Below are 21,449 nucleotides of genomic sequence, written 5' to 3' on the forward strand. Positions count from 1 at the left end.
AGCAGCAATGGTGGTGACTTCTAGTGATGAAAGTTGAAAAATGCCTTTTTTTTTTTGATGGGGCAGGGGTTGAGATTAAGTAACAATACAATGCTGCTAGCATTACAGAGTACTCAAAATGGTAAGTGTCTTGCTACCAGAAGGCTGGGTTCCAATTCCACATCAAAATTTTTTTTGGAATAAAATCATATATATTACTTCAGAAATGTGCTAATGTTGGCATTCCATGATGTTAAAAATTATATGACAGCAGATATTTATTACAAACACCACAGAAATAGAGAAAAAAGATACACTAAAAGGAATTAAAAGACGAACAACGTCTGGATATCTGAAATAATTAATTACACTATATAACAAATGAAATAAGCAGTAGCAGAAAATAATTCATAATTCAGAGAATGCATTTTGAGAACAGCATAATACATTTTCATAGCAGCCATATGAAAAAGAGAATTAGAGGAATTTCTTTATTAAGTATTCCAGGTGGGGTCTATGCAGTATGATTGAGAAGATGCTAAGAATTTTTTTTTATTTTAAATATTTGCTTTCTTCAAAAGATAGAATGCCATTCCTAGTTTTTGGGCAAGATGGTGGTGCAGAATTATGTGCAGGCCAAACAATACACATCCCGTTTGTGTTTGATTAAATTAGCAAGCATACAGACAAAACACTTTTACACTTAAAAAGTCCTTTGAAGCCGCTGTGATAAAGGTTAAAGGACAAAGCTTACTTAACTTCATGATATCAAAGAAATCTATATTATTCCAATACAGCTTCCAATTACAAAGATTTATTGGCAGATTTCAAGTCTTCAAAAGATTTAAAATCTTAACAGAGCCCTCAACATTTAAAATAAAATTATGTCTGTTGTAAAAAAAAAATAATTTGGCACTTTTGTCTTACTGATGTGTCAGCACCCCTCCATTTTATGTGACTTTCACACACAAAAAATTACTTATCTATCACACAGAGTACTGTAGGCAGGCTAAGGAAAGCTTTTAATAATATAGCTTTTTTTTTCTTTATTATTTACTTTTTACATGAAATCCTACTCTAGAGACTAAACATGGAACTTTATAAGCCACTTCAGACCTCAAAAAAAGCAAAGCAGTAAGTGGTCTTGCACTAAGAGATAGAAAAACTGCAGATGCTTAGATAATTCTAATTTGATAAGCCTAAAGTTGGAAATACCTGTTTAAAAAACTGTTTATGTTGCATACTAAATATTTCCCTACAGTGCATTTTAAGGGTTAAATGTACAATAAATTAAAGATGCCAAGAAATTATATTCTTGGTTTATCCCTTTATCCGAGTGTAAGCAAACAAAGTTACACTCAAATAAAGGTGTAAACCAAGTGAAGTAACTTCATGACTGAACAACTCGTATACAGAGGCTAATGACTTCACATCACTTGCTTCAGTATCCCAATAATGCAGAGCACATGTAGAATGCTATGTATTATGGGAAGGGCCACTACCCAGACCAGTTTCAACAGGGTCTCATCAGTAGAAGCCAGACCCAGAAGTTGAAGTAGTGCAGGTCATATTTCCATATACAAGTAGCCAAAAGGTATCACACCTTATTACTAAAATACTCTGGATTAGAAATAGATGTTTTTTCCACTTGGTTATACTATAAATTAAAGATGCCAAGAAATTATATTATTGGTTTAATCCTTTATCCAAGTGTAAGCAAACAAAATTTTAAATGCACTAAAACTACTAATGTGATATTTCTCATATTAATGTTGCCACCTTTTTTCAGCTAGCTATAATATAATCTGCAAACTTGTGAACACTAAGTTAATTCACTTAACAACTTAGTGTTCACATAGCTACAAAAATCCATCACTGTTTGCACAATTTCAAGCGACTAGATGATAGACACTAAACAAACATACCTGTGAAACCTGCTGACATCGGTGTCAGTTTGCCCACAGGTTACAGGCTAAACGTAACTAGTGTATTAAATAGGAATAAGTAAGATTAGAGTGGGGACACATCAGAACAATTATTAATTAAATAAATCAACAAGTATTAATTAAATCAACAAGTATGATTTATCATATAATTCATTTTTAGTAGTCCAAGCAAAAATTTTGTGCATGAAGCTACTAATATTTGCACTCCTCTTTTTGACCAGTATACAGAAAGACACAGGTGCACAGCTTAGAGGAAAGTGACTATAAGTACCCATTACTATCTGTTCCTCAAACTTAAAGACCACATCATTCTATATCCATCCATCAGCAGATGCAAAACTCCATATTTCAGTTATCCTCCTGGTTACCTGTCTCTGCATCTTTTCCACTATCTCCCCATCTCATGAGAACCCAGGTAACTACATCTACATGCAGCAGTCCAGATGCGATCCTATCAAAGCAGAGAATAATATGCTTTTTTTTCTTACGAGTCTTCGCTTCAGTAGTGCAGTTATCTGATGTGATGACTCATTCACCTCAGCAACATGCCCCTCCCCAACATTAACTCACTGCCAATCAGGGGCCAATTCAGTGGTTCATACCTCTTATATTTTAAATCCACTTTCCCTTCAAAATCAAAGTAGCTAATGCATCTATCCTGAATGTACATTTCGCTGAAGTAAATATTTATCATGCAAGTCATATTTAGTGAATCTGTTCCTTTCTTACCATCCACATTCTGATGCTCTGAAAACGTTGCAGAGATAACATCCTTATTCCTTTATGATTTGAAATAAAAAATTTTGATATTTTCAGAGACCTTCAGATTTCTTGCCATCTTAAAAATCAATCTTTTATATTTTTATTCAAGCATTAGGCATCTGCATTAAATAATAATATGAAATGTGTATTTGAGCAGAATGCTAATCAAAGTGCTGATTGATATTCAACCACTAAAGGATCTCTGAACTGCAATACGTCACTTTGTTTCTAACAAGGACTGCAAAGAAAATTTATGGATCCAAATGATAATTCAAATCTTGTCATTCAATTTATATATCATATCATGTTAAATTTAGGAATTCACTAAGAATACTTTTGTTATAGGACAGATAAGAATTTAGATTACACCACCAACCTGAATAGTTTAAATAGGTAATCAAAAATAAGTGCCTTACAGTCACTATCAGTGCAATTCCAATGAGTAAGCAACTGTTTTGGCACTTGACTAGAATAATTTTATTAACATTTAAATAACACAGGAAAAAGAAAAAACACTCAAATAGTACAAAAACAAATTAGAAAATATTTCATTTAATGATGACTTGTGTTTGCCATAAAACATAATAGAAGAATTTATTTTTTATTCATTGGAATAAAAAGATTTCTGCTGTATACTCATTCTTTCAGAATGACTGGAATGAAAATCCTTGTATAGTGAGATACATCCCCTGTCCAACAGACACTATATCAGAAGCAAGAAAAGCAAGTATCTTTATTGCATCACTAAATACAGTACAGAGATAAATATTGTAAATTGGACAACTGGAATGACAATGACCCAGCATAATGAAAAGCAAATCCCCTCACACAGATGCTATATACTGCATACAGGGAAGCCAAACAAAATATCAACTAAATACATTTGTCGTAGAGTGCCGTGCCTGTGCAGCGTTCAGTGGAAGTTACACTCCTCAGTGCTAAACTGCCCAAAGAAAGAGCGTCATGAGCTCGATTCTTGTCATCGACTAGAGGAACTTTTTGTAAGCCTTTTTTTTTTTTTTTTAAACTGGTTTCCGAGTTAGTCGATCTCTGGCAAGAGCAAGTTTTTTTTTTTTTTTTTTTTTTTTGCCGAAACTCGGGTTTTGCATCCCATAAACTCAAGAAAATCGACCGGAGAACCTACACTATTTTTGGCATCTGTTGACAAGTTGTCAACATTGGCTCGTGATTAGGGCACCGACTCCCATATCATAGCCCATGGTATGCAGGGTGCAGCATACCATTCGCTCAGTGACACTGCTTGGACTGCTGACATTGAAACTGAATGTGATTTGTGTTGCCATTGCCCTGCAGTTGGTCTGTATGAGGCTACAGTCTATGTTGACCCTTGATGCACTACTCTCAAGAACTCTATGGTTTTTACCACTCGGACGATAAAATGACTGATCTGTCTTGTGCCGGTAATACATCCATGATCAAAGCCAATAAGATCGGCACCTTTACCATGTTCATTGATTGTGTACACTGTTGGGAAGCCCAAATGTCTGCCTATTTACCATCTAAGTTTGTTTCGAGTACATTTCACTCTGCACGGGAGATGCCAATGTCAATTTCCCATTGCCCCTATCTCTAATGATTTGCCCATTGTGTGTGTGTGTGTGTGTGTGTGTGTGTGCATTATTTTACAAGCTGTAAATGATCTCATGTCTATAGTAATATTTTGTTGGATATCACCAGATGTGTCTTTTTCTTATAAAGCATGTATTCATTTCATTTTCCCCTTCCCAACCAATAAATACTGTAGCTACAAGAAAAACAAGTAGCTTTTTATTATTGTATCACTAAATATGGTACAGAAACATAAGATCACATAAAAATTTGTTTTTAAGCTGTTATGTGTAGATTTATCTGGCCCAGAAGAAGCCACCAGTTAATGTGGCGAAACTAGTAGGCTAATAGTTTGTATCAAAATCTCCGACCTATTAAACCCAATTTTTATGTGACCTTATGTAGTATATAATGGTTTTAACAGTTTTTGTACTGTTCAAAAAAGCATTCAACAGTACAGAAATAATTAGAATCCATGTACTATATTAAGAGGAAATTACTGTAACGAGAAACAACTGGAATGAAAATGACCCAGCATAATGAAAAACAACTCCGCGACAAACACTATACTGTATACAGGGAAGCAAAAGTTTTTTTTTAGAACCAAACACATCAACTTTCTAAATACATGGCCATAACCTGTTTCAAAATTTTAGTTGCAGAAAATACATGATCACACCTGTTCATAATGCAGTCAGTAGGTGCAGAAACCAAGCAATTTATGTAGAGCAAATTTTCTAAAGCAGAAAGATTAATATATATATAAAACCTGAAATAAGAACTACATTTGAGATTTCCAGCTTTATGGTTATTATTAGACCTCCATGGAGTCACAGGCTCATCAAGTGAGGTCATATTTCACCCACATCAGCTATACCTCCTCTTAAACTAAAACTGTTCCCCTCACTTATGGTTCTATGAGAGAAAAATCTAGCTCTTATCATCAGCAACTATTGAATCTACACAAACATAACTTCCACAGATGTCCCCTAATCCTCTCCTACCTTCTATATAATGACCTATTTTATCAGCCAATATCCTATAATACCCTCTCAAGAGTTTATAGACCTCTATCATATAACCTTCCCTCTTTCTTCTGTTTACCAGTTTCTGCAGTCCAAATACTTTCAATCTATCCTCATAATCTCGATATCATCTTTGTAACTCTTCTTCAGGTGAAGTCCAGGTGTAGTAAGCTCAAGGCCATATCAAGAAGAGGGAAAATGGCTTTGATTTCTTTACATCTCAATGTTCATTTCAACACCACAATTATCCTCTGAGTTGCAATAAGTTTACTGACACTTTCAGGATTGTACAAAGTGTAATTCCTCCAAGTCTTGGCCAATTATGGACAGACAAAGATTTAAAACTCTGCATTGAAGAGAATAATATATTACTATCATCAAGTCAGAACTAGCAGACTACATATCCAGATTTCTAGATATCTCCTTCATAGAAAAGATGAAAAGAAAAAAAAAAAAAGCTGACAGTAAAAAAAATTACAAATTGAATGATTTTGAAATAAACTTTTGAAAATTGTAAAAATTCAGTAGATCTGTTAAATAAAATGGCTGCTAAGTAAAGGGATGCCAGGGAGGGAAAGGGAAAAAAAAAATCCACCTAAAAGATAGGGTAACCAAATCTACCCTATATATATAAAATGATAAGCCTTTTTATGTCACGTTTTTTGTTTTTTTTAACGTTTTGAAACTCAGGGGCTACCCAACTTTCGAGTCTTCAAAATTAAAGGAGAACCGGTCTACCAGTCCAGAACTCAGGGGATTGGGGCCCTAGGCACGGGGGCTGGGGTTAAGAGTGTCAAGTCTTCAAAATTCGAGGAGAACCTGCCTACCAATCTGGAACGATGAGGCACCGCATGCGGCAGGGGGCTATCCCCCCCCCCCCCCCCCCGACGCATGCGGTAGACTCCTATGCCCCCCCCCCCAAGTAACTTATATCAAAATACAAAATTATACTGCTTCAATTTTTTTTTAAAGATTTCACATGGAATGACCCTTTACTGATCACAAACAGGTATGTGATATGAAAAGCTGATGGTAGTTAACTCTCACTACAGAGAAATCATGTGACCCACAGAAATTTTTTTGCCGACTTCTTTGGAAGTTTATGATTATGTTTACTGTAGTGAGTCATCTATATGCGCCAGAAAAGACTGTATATCCTAATTTATCGAAATTAAAATGGCTTAGGTAAGATAAGCTAAAACACTTTAAAGAAGTAACAGTAAGCTGAGTCTATCCACTAACACTGATATACTGCAAGATGAAGTATTAAAGGAATACTTTCTACTCATTCTCTTTAACTAGTGCCATACAAAATGAACTTTGTGCTACAAACTATAAATTTTATAAACATCTTTTAATTGTATAAAACAGCAACTCTTCTTTCAGGTATTAAAACTGTCGAGGCCTAGATGCAGAGACGATATCTAGATCTGGAGTAATTATCAACTAATTCATGAAAATATGAACAAAAAGTACTTTCTATACCAAGAGTTGAAAGCAATGTTGATTTGCAGAACACACAAAAATGAACACTCACCTCTAATGGATGGCCAGCAGTCTCTAATGCAAGGGCCTGAAAATCTGACTCCAATTCACTAGGATCACTACCTCTTACCTATTGCATCAAAAAATGGAATAAATAAATAAAATTTAAAAATTATGCAAATTTATTTGAATTAAACTTGATTTCAAATTTTGCATGCCTGCACATGTAGAAATATATTCAAATTAATCCCAAATCCCAATAGTTTATTATGAGAAATGTTAAAACTGGAAAATTAATGAGAAAATTTAAGACCAATAAAGACAGCATACTTTTTAATTAATAGTCTTGTTTTGAACAGCTTTCAAGATAATTATATATTTAAAATTTTTTAATTGATCCACTCTATTTTAAAACAAGAAACTAATAGAATACGCCACTTCAAGTGAAGAGTATTATGCACTTCCAAAAAGAAGTGTGTCATGCATAATGGATACTAAGGCAATTCATGTGAAGTCATCAGCCTCTATATAAAGAAGTAGCCTTTCTTGCAAAAACTGCTTGTTTACACTTGGATAAATACTAATGTAGTAAATAGGACTATCCATAGTTGTCCTTTCAATGTCTATAAAACTTATTTTTTCCAAGCCAGAAAGCCTGCACTAATTAAGAAATGATCTTGGAGTAATAAGATGAGAAATATTTCCTTATTAAGTAAACATCTCTGTCTCCTCCACTTTGAAATCAAAGCAATTTTTAATAATATATCCAGACTAGCCAATAAAATTGCAAATATGCCTAGAAGGAAACTTAGCAAGAAAGTACACCTCGGCACTGTCGACAAATTTAACCATTCAACATAGAGAACCTTTTTTTGTACATTTTAGATCACAGATATGTAGAGCTCTGGCATGATGAATGCAATTTATCAACAGTGGACTGCTTGACAAAGATCATACTTTGTCAAACAGTTTAACTGGTCTGTGTCAACTTATAACTTGAAGCATTCATTGATTAGAAATTCTCAGTTATACAGAAATTGCTAATTCAAAAGAAACTGTGATACTCCATAAACTGAAATTCGACCGACTCTGGCTGGAAACATCACTTCAACATCATTACAAGAACTGAGTTCTGCGAATGATGTTACATACCATAAAGAACACCAGTGGAGATCCGAGTTTTGGTAGTGATGGTTCACTTTTGTGTAAAATTTGGGAAACCTCAAACATCAGTTTTTGGCTTCATAATCCATGGATTATTTTTCCACACTTACCATCTAAAAAATTTAGCCTTGCACCCCATACCACTGGTATGGAATGCAGAGCCAGATTTATCAGACTCTACATCACAGAGGTGAATGAAAACAAACTAGGATACCCCATAAGCTGATATTTGACTGCTTCTTGCCAGAAACATTCCTTCAAAATCCAAATGAATTGTTTAGATAGTATGCCTGTATTTAAGTTCTGGAAAATAATCACAAAATCTGCTAATCCTTTTAATTCCTTTATAGGGAGTAGCCAAGGCCATTTTAGCCCCATCTAACTTTTGGAGACTGAGTGGAAGGTTCGGTCTCCACCGGTAGCCAATCAGAGATAGCAGGGGCAAGGTTATCTTGTAGGGATAAAAAGCCAGCTTGCCCATACCAGAGATTGACTAACTCATGAACCGGTCAGAAATTCATCATCATCATCATCAAATTCCTGATATTTACCCTCAAGGGGTGTACAGGATATGATATTACTACATGAAAAATTTACATCATTACTAACTTCCTATCTACAATTTTCCTCCAAATCAGTCTGTTACTTGTCAAGACTCCAACATTACCAGATCTTATATTTCTATCGTCTAACGCACTTTTTATCGTATCAATCCACCTATATCTTGGTCTTCCTCTGGGTGTTTTTCCTGCCAACCTGGCAGAAAACACTTGTTTGGCAAATCTTTCCTCTCCCATTCTGTTTAAGTGACCATACCACCTGAGATATGTTCTGCTAACACATTCCTGGATGCTGACAATGTCAAGTTCTTTCCTAATATCCTCATTTTTAATACATTATTGCCATTGATTCCATCTGTTCATGCCCCTAATCTTTCTCAAGACTCTCATATCTGCAGTCTCTAGTCTTTGGTCAAGTGTTTTACTTCTGACCAAGCTCTCAGATCCATAAGTTAAAATTGGTTTGAATGTTGTCTTGTATACAGCTAATTTAGTGTTCCTACTAATTTCTCTCTTATTCCATATGAATTTATTCAGTTGACTTCCTACCATACCAGCTTTGTTGATTCTATTGTCTATTTCCATATGTAATTTACCATCTTCACGAAAAATCGTGCCTAAGTAGCTGAAATGTTTTACTTCTATAAGTTCATCATTCAGGATACAGTTGATGTTTTAAATGTCTATTTTCATTGTCTTTGTCTTGTTATTGTTGACCTTCATACCATATCTATTACAATAGTTAATCAATTTAGTCAAGGAATCTTGAGACTTGTAGCAGATTTATTTAGAAGTATAGCATCATCCGCATGAAGCAAAGAGATGAGATCAATATCTCCACCGATTTAATACCACTTTCCTTCATAATGTGATCCATATAGATAATGAATAAGAGGGGATAATGTACATTCTTATCTGACCCAAGATTTAACATTACACCATCTTCCTGTACTTACTTCGATTCTAACTGCTGACTTACAACTCAAATAAAAACTAAGTATTGCTTGATATAATGCCCCCACTGACACCATACAACTGTAATGTTTTGAATAGCTTCTCATTTGGCACCTTATCATATGCTTTCTCCAGATCTACAAAACTTAAATTCAGATCTTAGCTATATTTCCATGACTTCTCAACTATTTGTTGTAAAGTGAAGATCTGATCCTGACAGCCTCTATTTGGCCTGAATCCAGCTTATTCTTCACCAAGCTTCTCTTCCACAATTATTCTCAACCGTTTCTCAAGTATACTTGCATAAATCTTACCAGGAACACTCGGTAAAGAAATACCTCTGTAATTCTCACATTCAGTTTTATTTCTCTTTTAATATATGAGTACTATGAGAGCTCTACTTCAATCATCTGGAATTCATCCCTCTGAACTATGCAGTGCAACCACTGTAAGACTTTTATACCTCCATACTTGAGCATTTCTGGTCAAATATCATCTACTCCTGCTGCCTTCCACATTTCAGGCCTTTGATGGCTTTTTCTACTTCAAGTATGGACACGTAATCCTGATTGCATGCCTGGTCAGTGTTTTTTTTTATCACTGTCAGAAATTGGCTTATAAAATGTTCCTCTAGTCTGCAACTAGAATTGAACTCATGGCACTCTTTCTTCAGGTTGTTTAGTACTGAGGAGCAAAAACCACTTCCACTAAGCTACACAGGCCTATCATTAACAATCAATTTTTTAAATATATAAAATTATATGTATACCCCTCACCATTGGATATTCATAACTATTCAATAGCTTTTTGTCTTTCTCATGCAGCTGTAATTGAAAGTGAAGCAATTCTTGCTTCACTTTCAATTTGCTACTTATAAATTATTAATTTATCCTATTTGTTTATAGTGATCACTATGAGGTGCATCCAGACTATATCCTAGTTTGAGATTTGATTTTCAGCATTACTCTATTGTCGCAAATTTACACATACTGTCAGCTCCCCGAAACAATCTGCCCCATATGATTATAGCCTTCAGGTCTTCAAAAAACACAACCACAAACTCTTTTCTTCCTTCCAACTACTCCCCCCCCCTCCAGCACTGTAATTCCTGGGCCCTCTTTTATATGTTGGGCTGATATATATCAGGGGCATATATTCTTGGTGTGCAATGCACACCTATGGAATAGCAATATTAGCGATATTATATTTTTGCATTTATTCCCATGAAAGACTCCCTTAATTGTTTCCTGGCTTTGCACGATTCCTAAAAATAAACGCAATGCATAATGCTTGATGAAGAGGACACTTTGATGTGTAAACATTCTTACTAAATAGCTTAAGGAAATTACAACCAACATACAATAGAATATACATTAAAATAAATTTTAATACACTTCCAATATTTCGGCAACGTCCCGTTGCCATTATCATCATCATCATCATCAAATTCCTGCCATGTACCCGTTGCCATTATCACAGGAACCTAAAAGTCCTGGTGGTGCCTTCTAGTGGGCAATATTGGGCTGAACATCTTCTGATGTAGGTTTCCCAAATTTGGGGCAGTCTCATGCAACCAAATTTGTTTAGGTTTGGATTGTTTCTTAGGGTTGAGGCTGATTCCATGAATAGCCTTTCGTATTTTAATTTACTACAGCGTATTATCGTGGCTTTTTTCCACTGTATTCTATGGCGGGTATCCAGCACATGGTCTGCAAGACCAGTGGCTGTGTTGGTGAAACCAGATGTAGTCCTTGTGTTCTGAAATTAGCTGTCCTGCCTGTTCGGCCAAAGTAAGACAGCTTACAGCTGCAAGGGACTTGGTATACACCAGGTAGGTCTGGGGGGGGGGGGGGGGGAGTTGGTCTTTTTAGAAGAAAGAATAGCTTCCTGCTTCGTTCCTCATTTACTGTGTGTTGTGCTTCACGTGTCTTGTATTTAAGTTCCTGCGCTAATGGCAACGTGATGTTGCCGAAATATTGGAAGTGTATTAAAATTTATTTTAATGTATATTCTATTGTATGTTGTAATTTGCTTAAGTTATTTAGTAAGAATGTATAACTAACGTCTAAGCCTTTCCAGGAAAATGAAGAGAATGACGTGTAAACATTGCATCACATTTGCATTAATAGCCAGGGTATGTGTTCACAAATATGGACATATTTGATTCCTTTGAGTACATGTACAGATTCTTAGCATTCCAATGGTTTTAAATTAACCAGAGGGTAAGGCAGGGCAAGTACTGAGACAAAAGCACTCAGAAATCACAGTCTGTGTTTGGCTATTGTGTCAACCAATCCAAATGAACGTTGTCATTTGTCATGAGTTGGTGTTTTTCTAAGTTTCAAATGTTTTGCATGTGTGAAGTGTGAATTGACGTGTTTAGGATACTAATGCAGACAAGTCTTTAATATATAGTTTTCTACAAATAATTTGTAACTTTCTTGTGCATATTTACAATGGGAAACAGTGCTGACAATCTACTGAATGTCATGTTTTCTGCCAGAACTTTTTGCAAGTTGTGTGTATGATTATACTCGAAGAAGGTTTTAACTTATTTATACTTCTTCTGCAGCTAGTCCCACTTAAGTACGGTCGTTGTTTTTAGTGAATCTCCTCTACAATCTCTTGTCTTGGGCTGCAACCACATCAAAGTTCTTCATCCTCAAGTCCTCCTCTACCAGCTCCCTCCATCTCTTCTTTGGCTGCCCATGCTTCCTCCACTCCTGCACATCCATCTACATGACCTGTCTTCCCATATACTCGCCCTCCCTCCTCATCATATGATCAAACCATCTCATCCTTGCCTCCTGTATCTTTGCTCCTAAGTTCATAATTTTCACCATTCTCCTTACAGTCATTTCTCAGATGATCCTTTCTGGTCGAACTGCACATCCAACTAAGCATTCTGATATCCTCTACCTCCATCCTTCTGATGTTATTTTTCCTCAGGGTGACAGTTTCCATAACATACGTCATAGATGGTCTCATTACTATTACTGTCCTGTAGATTTTGACATTTAGATTGATCGGCACCCTCTATCACAAAACGCTCCAGCCATCTCTCTCAAGTTCCTCCATCCCACTTCCTTCTCAGCCCCTCCATCCCCTTTCACTGTTGAACCTAAGTGTCTAAAGTCCCTAACCTTCCTGATGACATTTCCTTCCAGCTCCAGATCTGTCTCCTGCCATCCACTTTGCACCACATATACCCTGTCTTACTTCTGCTCAGCCTCACAACTCTCTCTTCCAGTACTTTCCACCATCTTTCTAGTTTAGTTGCCACTTCTTTTGATTCTGCATGCAGCATGATGCCATCCACATACAACATTGTCCAAGATGCGTCTTCTCTCACCTCTTCCACAATATTAAACAGGAACGGACTTAATGCTGACCCTTGATGCAAGTCAACTATCACTTGAAAACTCTCCCAGGCAGATCAGAACTCTTCTCTTCAGATTTCTGTACATCTCCTGCACCAACCTGACATATTTCTCTGGTACCTTCTCCCTCAGACACCTCTAGACCTTGCCTTGGCGCTCTATCGTAGACTTTTTCCAGAAAGTGTACGATAGAGTACCAAGTTCAATAAACACCATAGCTCCTGTTGTTTCTCTCGAAACTTTTCCATCATGTGTTGTAACTCAAAGATAGCATCTGTTATCGATCGACCAGGCATGAAGCCAAATTGTTCCTTTGCAATCTCCACCTCCTTCCTCAGTCTTCCATTAAGAACCCTTTCTAGGATTTTCATCTTGGGACACCAACTTTATTCCTCTGTTATTCTTACAGTCTTTTGCATACCTTTACCCTTGTAATGGGGGACAAGAGTACTTTCCCTCCACTCCTCAGAAGTATTTTCCTGTTGGAAAACTTTTTATGAATAGGTCTCACAGCAGGTCAATTCCCTCTTTCCCCAGTGCCTTCCATGCTTCCACTGGGATCCTGTCAGGGCCCAACGATTTTCCATTCTTCATCCTCTTTATGGCCTCCTTCGCTTTGGCACCATCCACTCATAAGGCTGCCCGTTGTCCCTACGAATCCTCATATTTTCCTCATTCAAAAGCCCTTCAAAGTATATTCTCCATCTGTTTCTTATATCCACATTCCTCCAGTGTCTTTGATTTGCCTCACATGTAAGATGTCCTTTTATGTCGTATTTCTACATTTTGCCAATCGATATATAAATTTATAAATGTACAGATATATAAATAAGTCGGAGCTTATATACACAAGTAAAATGAGTTATTTCAGCTTTTCTTTGGTTCAATCCAGAAAAATAATAATTTCCCAAGTGATTATTTTTCAAATTTCTGTACGTATTATATGGCTGTATTGAAAAATCTTATCAAAATTCAAATTATTCATGTCTCACTCTAGTATTTGCCAATGATAATCTAATCTCACCATGAAGCGTAAACCCTTTGTACTTCTCACATAAATAGCATGCATGAAGCATAGTTATTGTTCATTTGACCTACTTTCCATATTTAAAATCATATTAACTGATAAATTTAAAGTATTCAAAGTTATCCTACAATTAATTGCACTGGACTAATTAAGATGAGTGCTGATGCACTATCACTCTTAAAACTTTCATACATCAATAAAAATGTAGTCATATGGTCAAACTGACTGAATTACATACAATAAAATGTTCAATGGCTACTCATACCACTGTCTTACAATAATTTTTTTTGCCATTAATCAGATATTTTCCATTTTTAATATTTTTCATTTTTGGGGTGATTAAAAAAAAATTCAATTATAAAAAAATTTATCAATTGTATTTGAATAATATACATACTGTAAATATAAAAGTATGAAAAATACATAATATAAAAGAATATAAAAACAAACTGAAATATTCACTTTTCAAATAACAAAATGACTTGTGATGGCTAAGTTGGCTGTTTTAAGGAATGCTGTTCTGTAGGAAGTTTTACCCCTTTCGATGTTGAAGGCTGGGGGGTAGTCGGGGTCGTCTGAGTTGTCATCTTGACTTTGTTGTGAACGGCATCTCACAAATGTCTAGGGTAGATTGTGTGGTCACACACTTCTTGTCCTCGTAGATGGCTGTGTAGTTAGACACATCGGAATAGATACGCAGCTAACATTTTTGAGCCACTCAGTGTTTGGATCCATCGATTCTAATTTTGCTAATGTCATGTCTATCAAGTTAAAAACCTCGGCTAGTCCCTTCCTCGTAAATCTCTTTATGTCTGCCAGTTCAATCAGCTTGGTATTTTCTTCAGAATGTCTCCAACTAAATAAGGTCATCATTAGTTAGCTCTTCATCGTGACTCAAAAGAAAAGAAGCTTGTTAATGTCACCGTTATCCACTTCCATTCCACTTACTACAATAAGGCTGTCAAAGATGCACCTGCACAAAGCCGCAAGCATACTACTAGATTTATTACGTAACTGGTATATTCTTGATAAGTTCATTGGTTTCATTGTGAGTTCGCCAAGTGGGGGTCTCTGTCTAATGCTGTGTAGGTATCGGGATCTTCAAGAAGGCTTTTCATTTTGTCGTTATAATCTTCTGAGTTTAAAATCATTGTTGCACTGCCTTTGTCTGCTTTTATTATGACTGTTTTTGCCTGATTTGAGTTTAATAAGAGAGCTGTGAATTCTGTTTTTTGGTAGTAATTTGCAATTTAATAGTAATGCTGCACTTTTGTATCTCCTGGTACATTTCTTATTCCTTTTTAAATTTGGACTATGATATCAATTTTCGGGACTTGTTGTGGCGTTACAGCAAAATTAAAGCTTTCATAAAGATTTGTTTCATCCCTCGTTAGAACTCTTTCCTCTGCTGAAACTGAATGCCTGTGTGAAAGTGAGTGGACAGCATTAGTGAGACAGAGGTCATCAATCAATCCGACTGCCCTTTTCTGTATCAATACCGGTATTTTTAGGGAGTCAGTAGAGACACTGTCCAAGATGTGAGAGCAGTATTCAATGGTCTCACATCCGGTGTGATGCACAGGTGACTGTTTTTGGATGCACAAGAGGCAATAATTCACCACAGACAATCATAAAGTGACATATATATTATCATATGATATATAGTGGAGTAGAAAAAGAAATATATGAAAAAGCTAGCATAATGATTTAGACCCATAAATTAAAGCAAAAATAACTCATTATATGTAGTGGAATGAAAGAATATTAGAAGTTCAATTAAAATTAAATAAAGCAAATTTAACAAATGGAGTGTATGCCCATGAAGAAGGAAAAGAAGAAAACGATGACTTTTACCATACAAGTAAACATATAAAACTGGTTTAATTGGTCAGAAATATAGCCTACTAGTTTTGCTGACTTTACTGTTGGCTTCATCTGGGCACACAAAAAAAGCAACAAAAACAGCTTAAAACAGAAACGAGCTGAAGTTGCTTTCTGTGTGTCCAGACAAAGCCAACAATAAAGTCGGCAAAACTAGTAGGCTATATATCTGTGTACATATCTCTGACCAATTAAATCCAGTTTTATATGTTTACTTGTATAATATTCAGTTGGCTGAAAATACATTATCATGATGACTTTTACCAACAGTTACAAAGAATATATGAAAACATAAATAAAACAGACAATACAATTATAGCTAGACATCTTAATGCCAAAATAGGAATGAAAAAATTAATATGTAAAAATTTGGAGAACCAACAGTAAACAAATATAGAAAATGACTGATTATATAATATATAATCATTTAAAAATAATGAACACATTCTACCAACATAAAAATACACATAGATATACATGGCATGCAAGAGGACAAAAATCAATAATAGACTACTTTATAGCAAATCAAAAAGCAGCAAAGCTATTCCTAGATGTCGAAGTCAGGAGTGGGTTAGAAATAGATACAGATCATTATTTATTGCAGGCAAAATTAAAGTTTCCTCCAAATTGATTACAAATGATACAAAAAAATAAACGAACAAGAGAAACAATTTAATTACAATTTAATACTTTAAACCATTTAAAGTATAATAAATTTATACCAACAGAGAATTAATAACGATTTTGAAAAAATACAAGAAAACAAACAAAGACATTGAAAAATAATGGAATTATATAAAAGAAATTATTATATCAGCAGCATATGAAAGTTTAGGAAAACACAAAAAAAATCCCATTGTCTCACATATATATAAAAAAATTATATATGGGACAATGAAATAAAAATAATAATTGAAAATATAAAGCTGGCCTTTAAAAGATGGTTAAGTAGCAAAAAACAAGATCAAATTAAATATAAAAAAAAGATTTTTTTTAATTTGATTTTTATGGCACAAAGATCATACCATACTGTGCCAGAACACACAGGTCACAGCAATACAGTAACTGGTTATTAGGACAATCACAAACATCCATGCCCTTAGTGGGATTCAAACCTGCAGCCTCTTGTCTGGAGAGCGGATATGCTAACCACTTGGCCAACTAGCCAAAAGAGAAACCAGAAAGAGACACAGTGAAAACTGGTTAAAATTTGAATATGTCTAGAAAATGATATATACAAAATAAGACCGAATGAGTATAAAATACTAAAGCACTTGAATGCAGATATAAAATAATTCTTGGATCACTTTATAGATCTCTGGACAGATAATGCCAACGTTAAAAAAAATAAAATAAAATAAATTTACACCAAAACCTTACAAAATGCTTTAAATGCTTCTACATCTGTCACCCTCACACCATCTGCATTCAGAATAGTTGTCTTTCATATTCATCCTTTTCTTTTCTTTTACTTGCAGCATATCGATAGAATTCTTTGTGATTATCTTCAGCTTGCAGAGCTACTTTCTTTTTACACTCACATTTAGCTTTCTATACTACAGTTGTCTTCTGGCCCACTGCTTTTTTCATAACAGACAACTTTATGCACACAGTATTCCTTCCACATCTATTTGATTCTTACTCTAGTTATTCTTCAAGCTCTCGGGACACATGATATTGCATTGTTTAAATATTTTCAAAATGCTTCTGCAACTGATACCATTGCGCTGAACTATGTATACTCTTCATTTAGTCATAATTTCCTGCTTTGTTATTCAGCATGTAACCTTTTCCGAATGGAACGTTCATAAATTTAGCCACTTCCCAAGTGAGTCCAGCATGATCACTGGAGAATAGATACATCTTTAACTGAAACACCTTCTGACATCATAATCAAATCTAGTATTCTTTTACTTCTATCACATGCTGCTTAAGAAGGTTGTCAAAGCAGTTCAATTAATTCAGTTTCATTCTTCTCAAGATTTTACTGCTATACAATCAATGTGTGGATTAATTTAAGTCCCCTATTATGATTACTGTTTTTGTGCCCATTGTCTTTATTTAGTGATGCGTTCCTTCGTCACTAATAACTGATCCACTACGTCTGTCCACTATGTATTTCATCTTGTTATATTCCACCTCACACCAGATGGCTTCAAACTCACTGCCACATGAAAAACGATTACTAGTATTACAATCATAGGTCTCAACACTAATTGGATTCAAGTTATCTGATAGCATTAGTAGCACGTCCCCTCCTCTCCTATCCTTCCTAAAAATACTGTACCCTTTATACTCGATACCAGTTAGTAAAAAGTTAGGAAATCTATCATGGAAAAGCTTACAACTTCACAATGAACCACTTATGCAATTTTCTGCAATTAACTTGCCATCAGCCATCCCGCTCTTCATACATGATGGCTCCCAACTTCTTTGTAGGGGGTTACCTGAAGGAAAAGATGTATGTCAACAAGCCCCAGACAATTCAACGGCTGAACAAGAATATTTGTGCAGAAATTAGGGTGCTGCAACCAGAAATATTAACAGCTGTCATGGAACATGATGTAGAATAGGCCCATCTTTGAAAAGCAATGTGGTTTTTCATAAATAATAAAAAAAAACTCCAGGTTCTGCATTTCATTAAAAAAATGTTATTAAATGTTTAAACTCCTTTGTAACTTATAGGAGCAACTAATGATTTTCAATCACAGGAGCACTTATTAAGTCCAAGAAACAGATTAGATACATGCCTGCATGCAGTTTAGTTGGCCTAGTCCACACATTTATGACCCATCTGCTTTTTTTTCAGATTGTATAATAAACATATTTTACACATTCAGATATTTCGATCTCACATCATGATAAAATTCAACCATGTTTATAGAAAGAACAGAACACTGGTGCGGGAGGGTGCACACCATATCATTATACTCAAAAACAATATGAAAGAATGTTTCTCTGATGTTGTCTTAAACAGAATATAGCTTTGATGAAGTTAATTTATTTTATTTCATTTATTGTAATTTTATTTTATTTTCACTAGAGGTCAGGCCAGTAGAATAACCGTTGATCAAATCATTGTCTCTTCAGCATACTATCTGAAATGTAATTCAGCTTGTCTCTCTATATATATGATGATATATATGTCTCTGTATGTATATATATATATATATGATTAATTTCCCAGATGATAACCTTCATATGAAGGTCAAAACATTGGCAAATTAAAATTATTTATTACACGGTTGTAGAGTTCATAATTTGAGTAAAATGGAAACCATTTATATAATTAAAAAACATATTACACTCCTCCAAGGACCTCTCCCTCCCTTGGTCTACCCTGAGTATATAGAATCCAGTGCACCTATAACTTACCATATATTGGTGAAATTGGATGAAAATTCCAATCCACAAAAAAGAACATAAACGAGACATTCAATTTAACAATTTTAGTAAAAAAAAGGACTTTAGGATCATGCTCTTAACACCCTATATTAAACTGACTGAAAAGTATCTATTCCCTACTTCATAGAAAATCCTGGTATGAATGCAAATTTAAGGAAGCCTGTAAAATTTTGATCAACAATCCTACTCTAAACAATAGTGGTGGCATAAAAATCCTAAAAATTTGGATTGCACGCATTCAGGACTCTAAGCAATAATTTCAATCCTTATTGGCCACCATCTGTAGTGTTTTGTTCTAATTTATCTGCAAGTAATTATGTGATCACATTGCTCTCTAGTTTAATATTAATATATCCCTTAACGATTTGTAACAAATAACAAGACTCTAACTTTGATGTAGTACGTTTTTTCCCTGCCACCAGAGATCATGTCAGTGGTAATTGAGCAAATTAGTGTGACTAACATATTCTGTCATACTTTGTGACAACATGCTTGTCAGTTTCTTGGGCCCACTAGTTTAGGTTTTATCCTGTTTCCACTCTACAATAACCTCACTGACAATAGACCAGGGCACATGCAATGTGGCAGAAATCTCTCGAACTGAGTGACGAATTCCATCACAGCACATTTGAATGGGCTCGACTCTTTTCATCCACTCATCCTGACAGCAAAGAATGTCTACACTGCTAATGTTCATGTGCCTGTTCTTATATAGCATTGCAGACATGTAACATGGATGAGGCAACATATAGCTATTGGGGTGTCTGGACACTTTTGGCAATAGTGCAAATGCACTAGAGCAGTGCTTCCCAAACTTCTGGATGTCAGGGCCCCCTTTATAAAAATTAAAATATTTCATGGTCCCCCTCGGAAAAAAAATCGTAATTGAGACATATATTATTATAATATTTATTGTATTTATATTCAATACCAATTTATATCGAAAAACATATGCAGCAAATATTGCAAAAAATCAAATGCAAATATTACATTTTTAGCATCTCACATACACATGACATGGCACATTATCTCAGATTTTTAAATAGATAGATATATTGTTATTGTACATTTGCATATGAAACAAGACGATTAGTAATAAAGAAAGACTTAAAAACATGAAAGAAGTTTAATAACAATTTAATGTGATGGATGTGTTTCAATACTGCTACACAAAAAGTCAATATCAGGTGAAATATTTGAAATGGCTATTCTTAGATTTCTTTCCAATTCTTCCATTGATAAGGACCTATTTTATTTTTAATTATCAATAACGATGAAAATGCTGTTTCACAAAAGGTATGTAGATGCGAAAGGAATTAACATATTTAAGGCTGCGTTTGCCAATGAAGGATATTCTTTTTGTCGTTGAATCCAATCGGATAAATCACTGTTAAGAAATTCCGATTCGAGGGTTGGGATGACCATGGGAGATTGCTAAATTGTAGAGAAGGAGCAAATGGTGTTCTTATCCAATCATATTATTTATCTTCATTCAAATTAGGAAAATATTTTTCAAAAAAAATCATAGAATTTGTGAAGTGGTTAATTATTATCCTTTTATTTTCTGTTGATAGTAAAATATTATTTTCTTTAACATATTTATGAAGAGAAGTAAACATTTCCATTTTATTATCCTTAAAAATTTTTCACTGCGCAGAAAGTTTACTTTGAAATGCTTGCAATTTAATGTTTAGTGTTAATATATTGGTGCTTTATCCTTGCAGAGAAGGATTCAATTCATTAACTTTTTCGAAAAAATCCGACACATAAGAAATGAAACACAACCAATTTTGATCACAAAAATGAGATGCTAACATGGAATTCTTATCAAGAAGAAAAATTCGTAGTTCATCTTTCAATATTAAAACTCATTTCAGAACTTTTCCGCGGGACAACCACCTTATTTCTGTGTGATATAAAAGAGTGTAATAATTGGAATCCATCTCTTGGCATAAAATACGAAACAGTCTTATATTAGTAGCATTACTTTTTTATAATTAACTACAATAGAAACTTTTGATAACATTTTACTCGGCGATTCTTCCATTTGTCAAAATACTAAGTTTTCTCTATGGATAAGGCAATGAACATGTCTTGCATTCGGATAAACCTTTTTTACTTCTGCTACAAAACCTGAAATTCTCTCCATGATGGCTGCAGCACCATCAGTGCAAATTCCGATGCACTTTTGCCAATCAAGTTCGTATTCTTTAAAAAAAATTATTCACTTTTTCAAATATATCTTTTCCTTTGGTTGTACCAGAAAGATTTCTGCAAAACAATAGATCTTCATGAATTTGAAAATTATAGGG

General features: G+C 34.7%; 1 protein-coding gene across 3 annotated transcripts in view; it reads right to left on the reverse strand.

Moving 5' to 3' along the window:
* Nucleotides 1-21,449, reverse strand: part of LOC150092623 (pumilio homolog 1-like) — a 328,288-nt gene that overhangs the window by 257,083 nt on the left and 49,756 nt on the right. For all 3 annotated transcript variants that reach the window (XM_090414703.1, XM_090414704.1, XM_090414702.1), the window contains exon 3: nt 6,819-6,896. In XM_090414703.1, the coding sequence (XP_090270829.1) occupies nt 6,819-6,896 (78 nt within the window). The remainder of the gene's footprint in view (nt 1-6,818; nt 6,897-21,449) is intronic.

This window comes from Typopeltis vanoorti, chromosome 25, assembly GCF_054136105.1.
Source record: "Typopeltis vanoorti isolate ZY-2024b chromosome 25, IOZ_Tvanoo_1.0, whole genome shotgun sequence".
Classification (NCBI taxonomy): domain Eukaryota; kingdom Metazoa; phylum Arthropoda; class Arachnida; order Uropygi; family Thelyphonidae; genus Typopeltis; species Typopeltis vanoorti.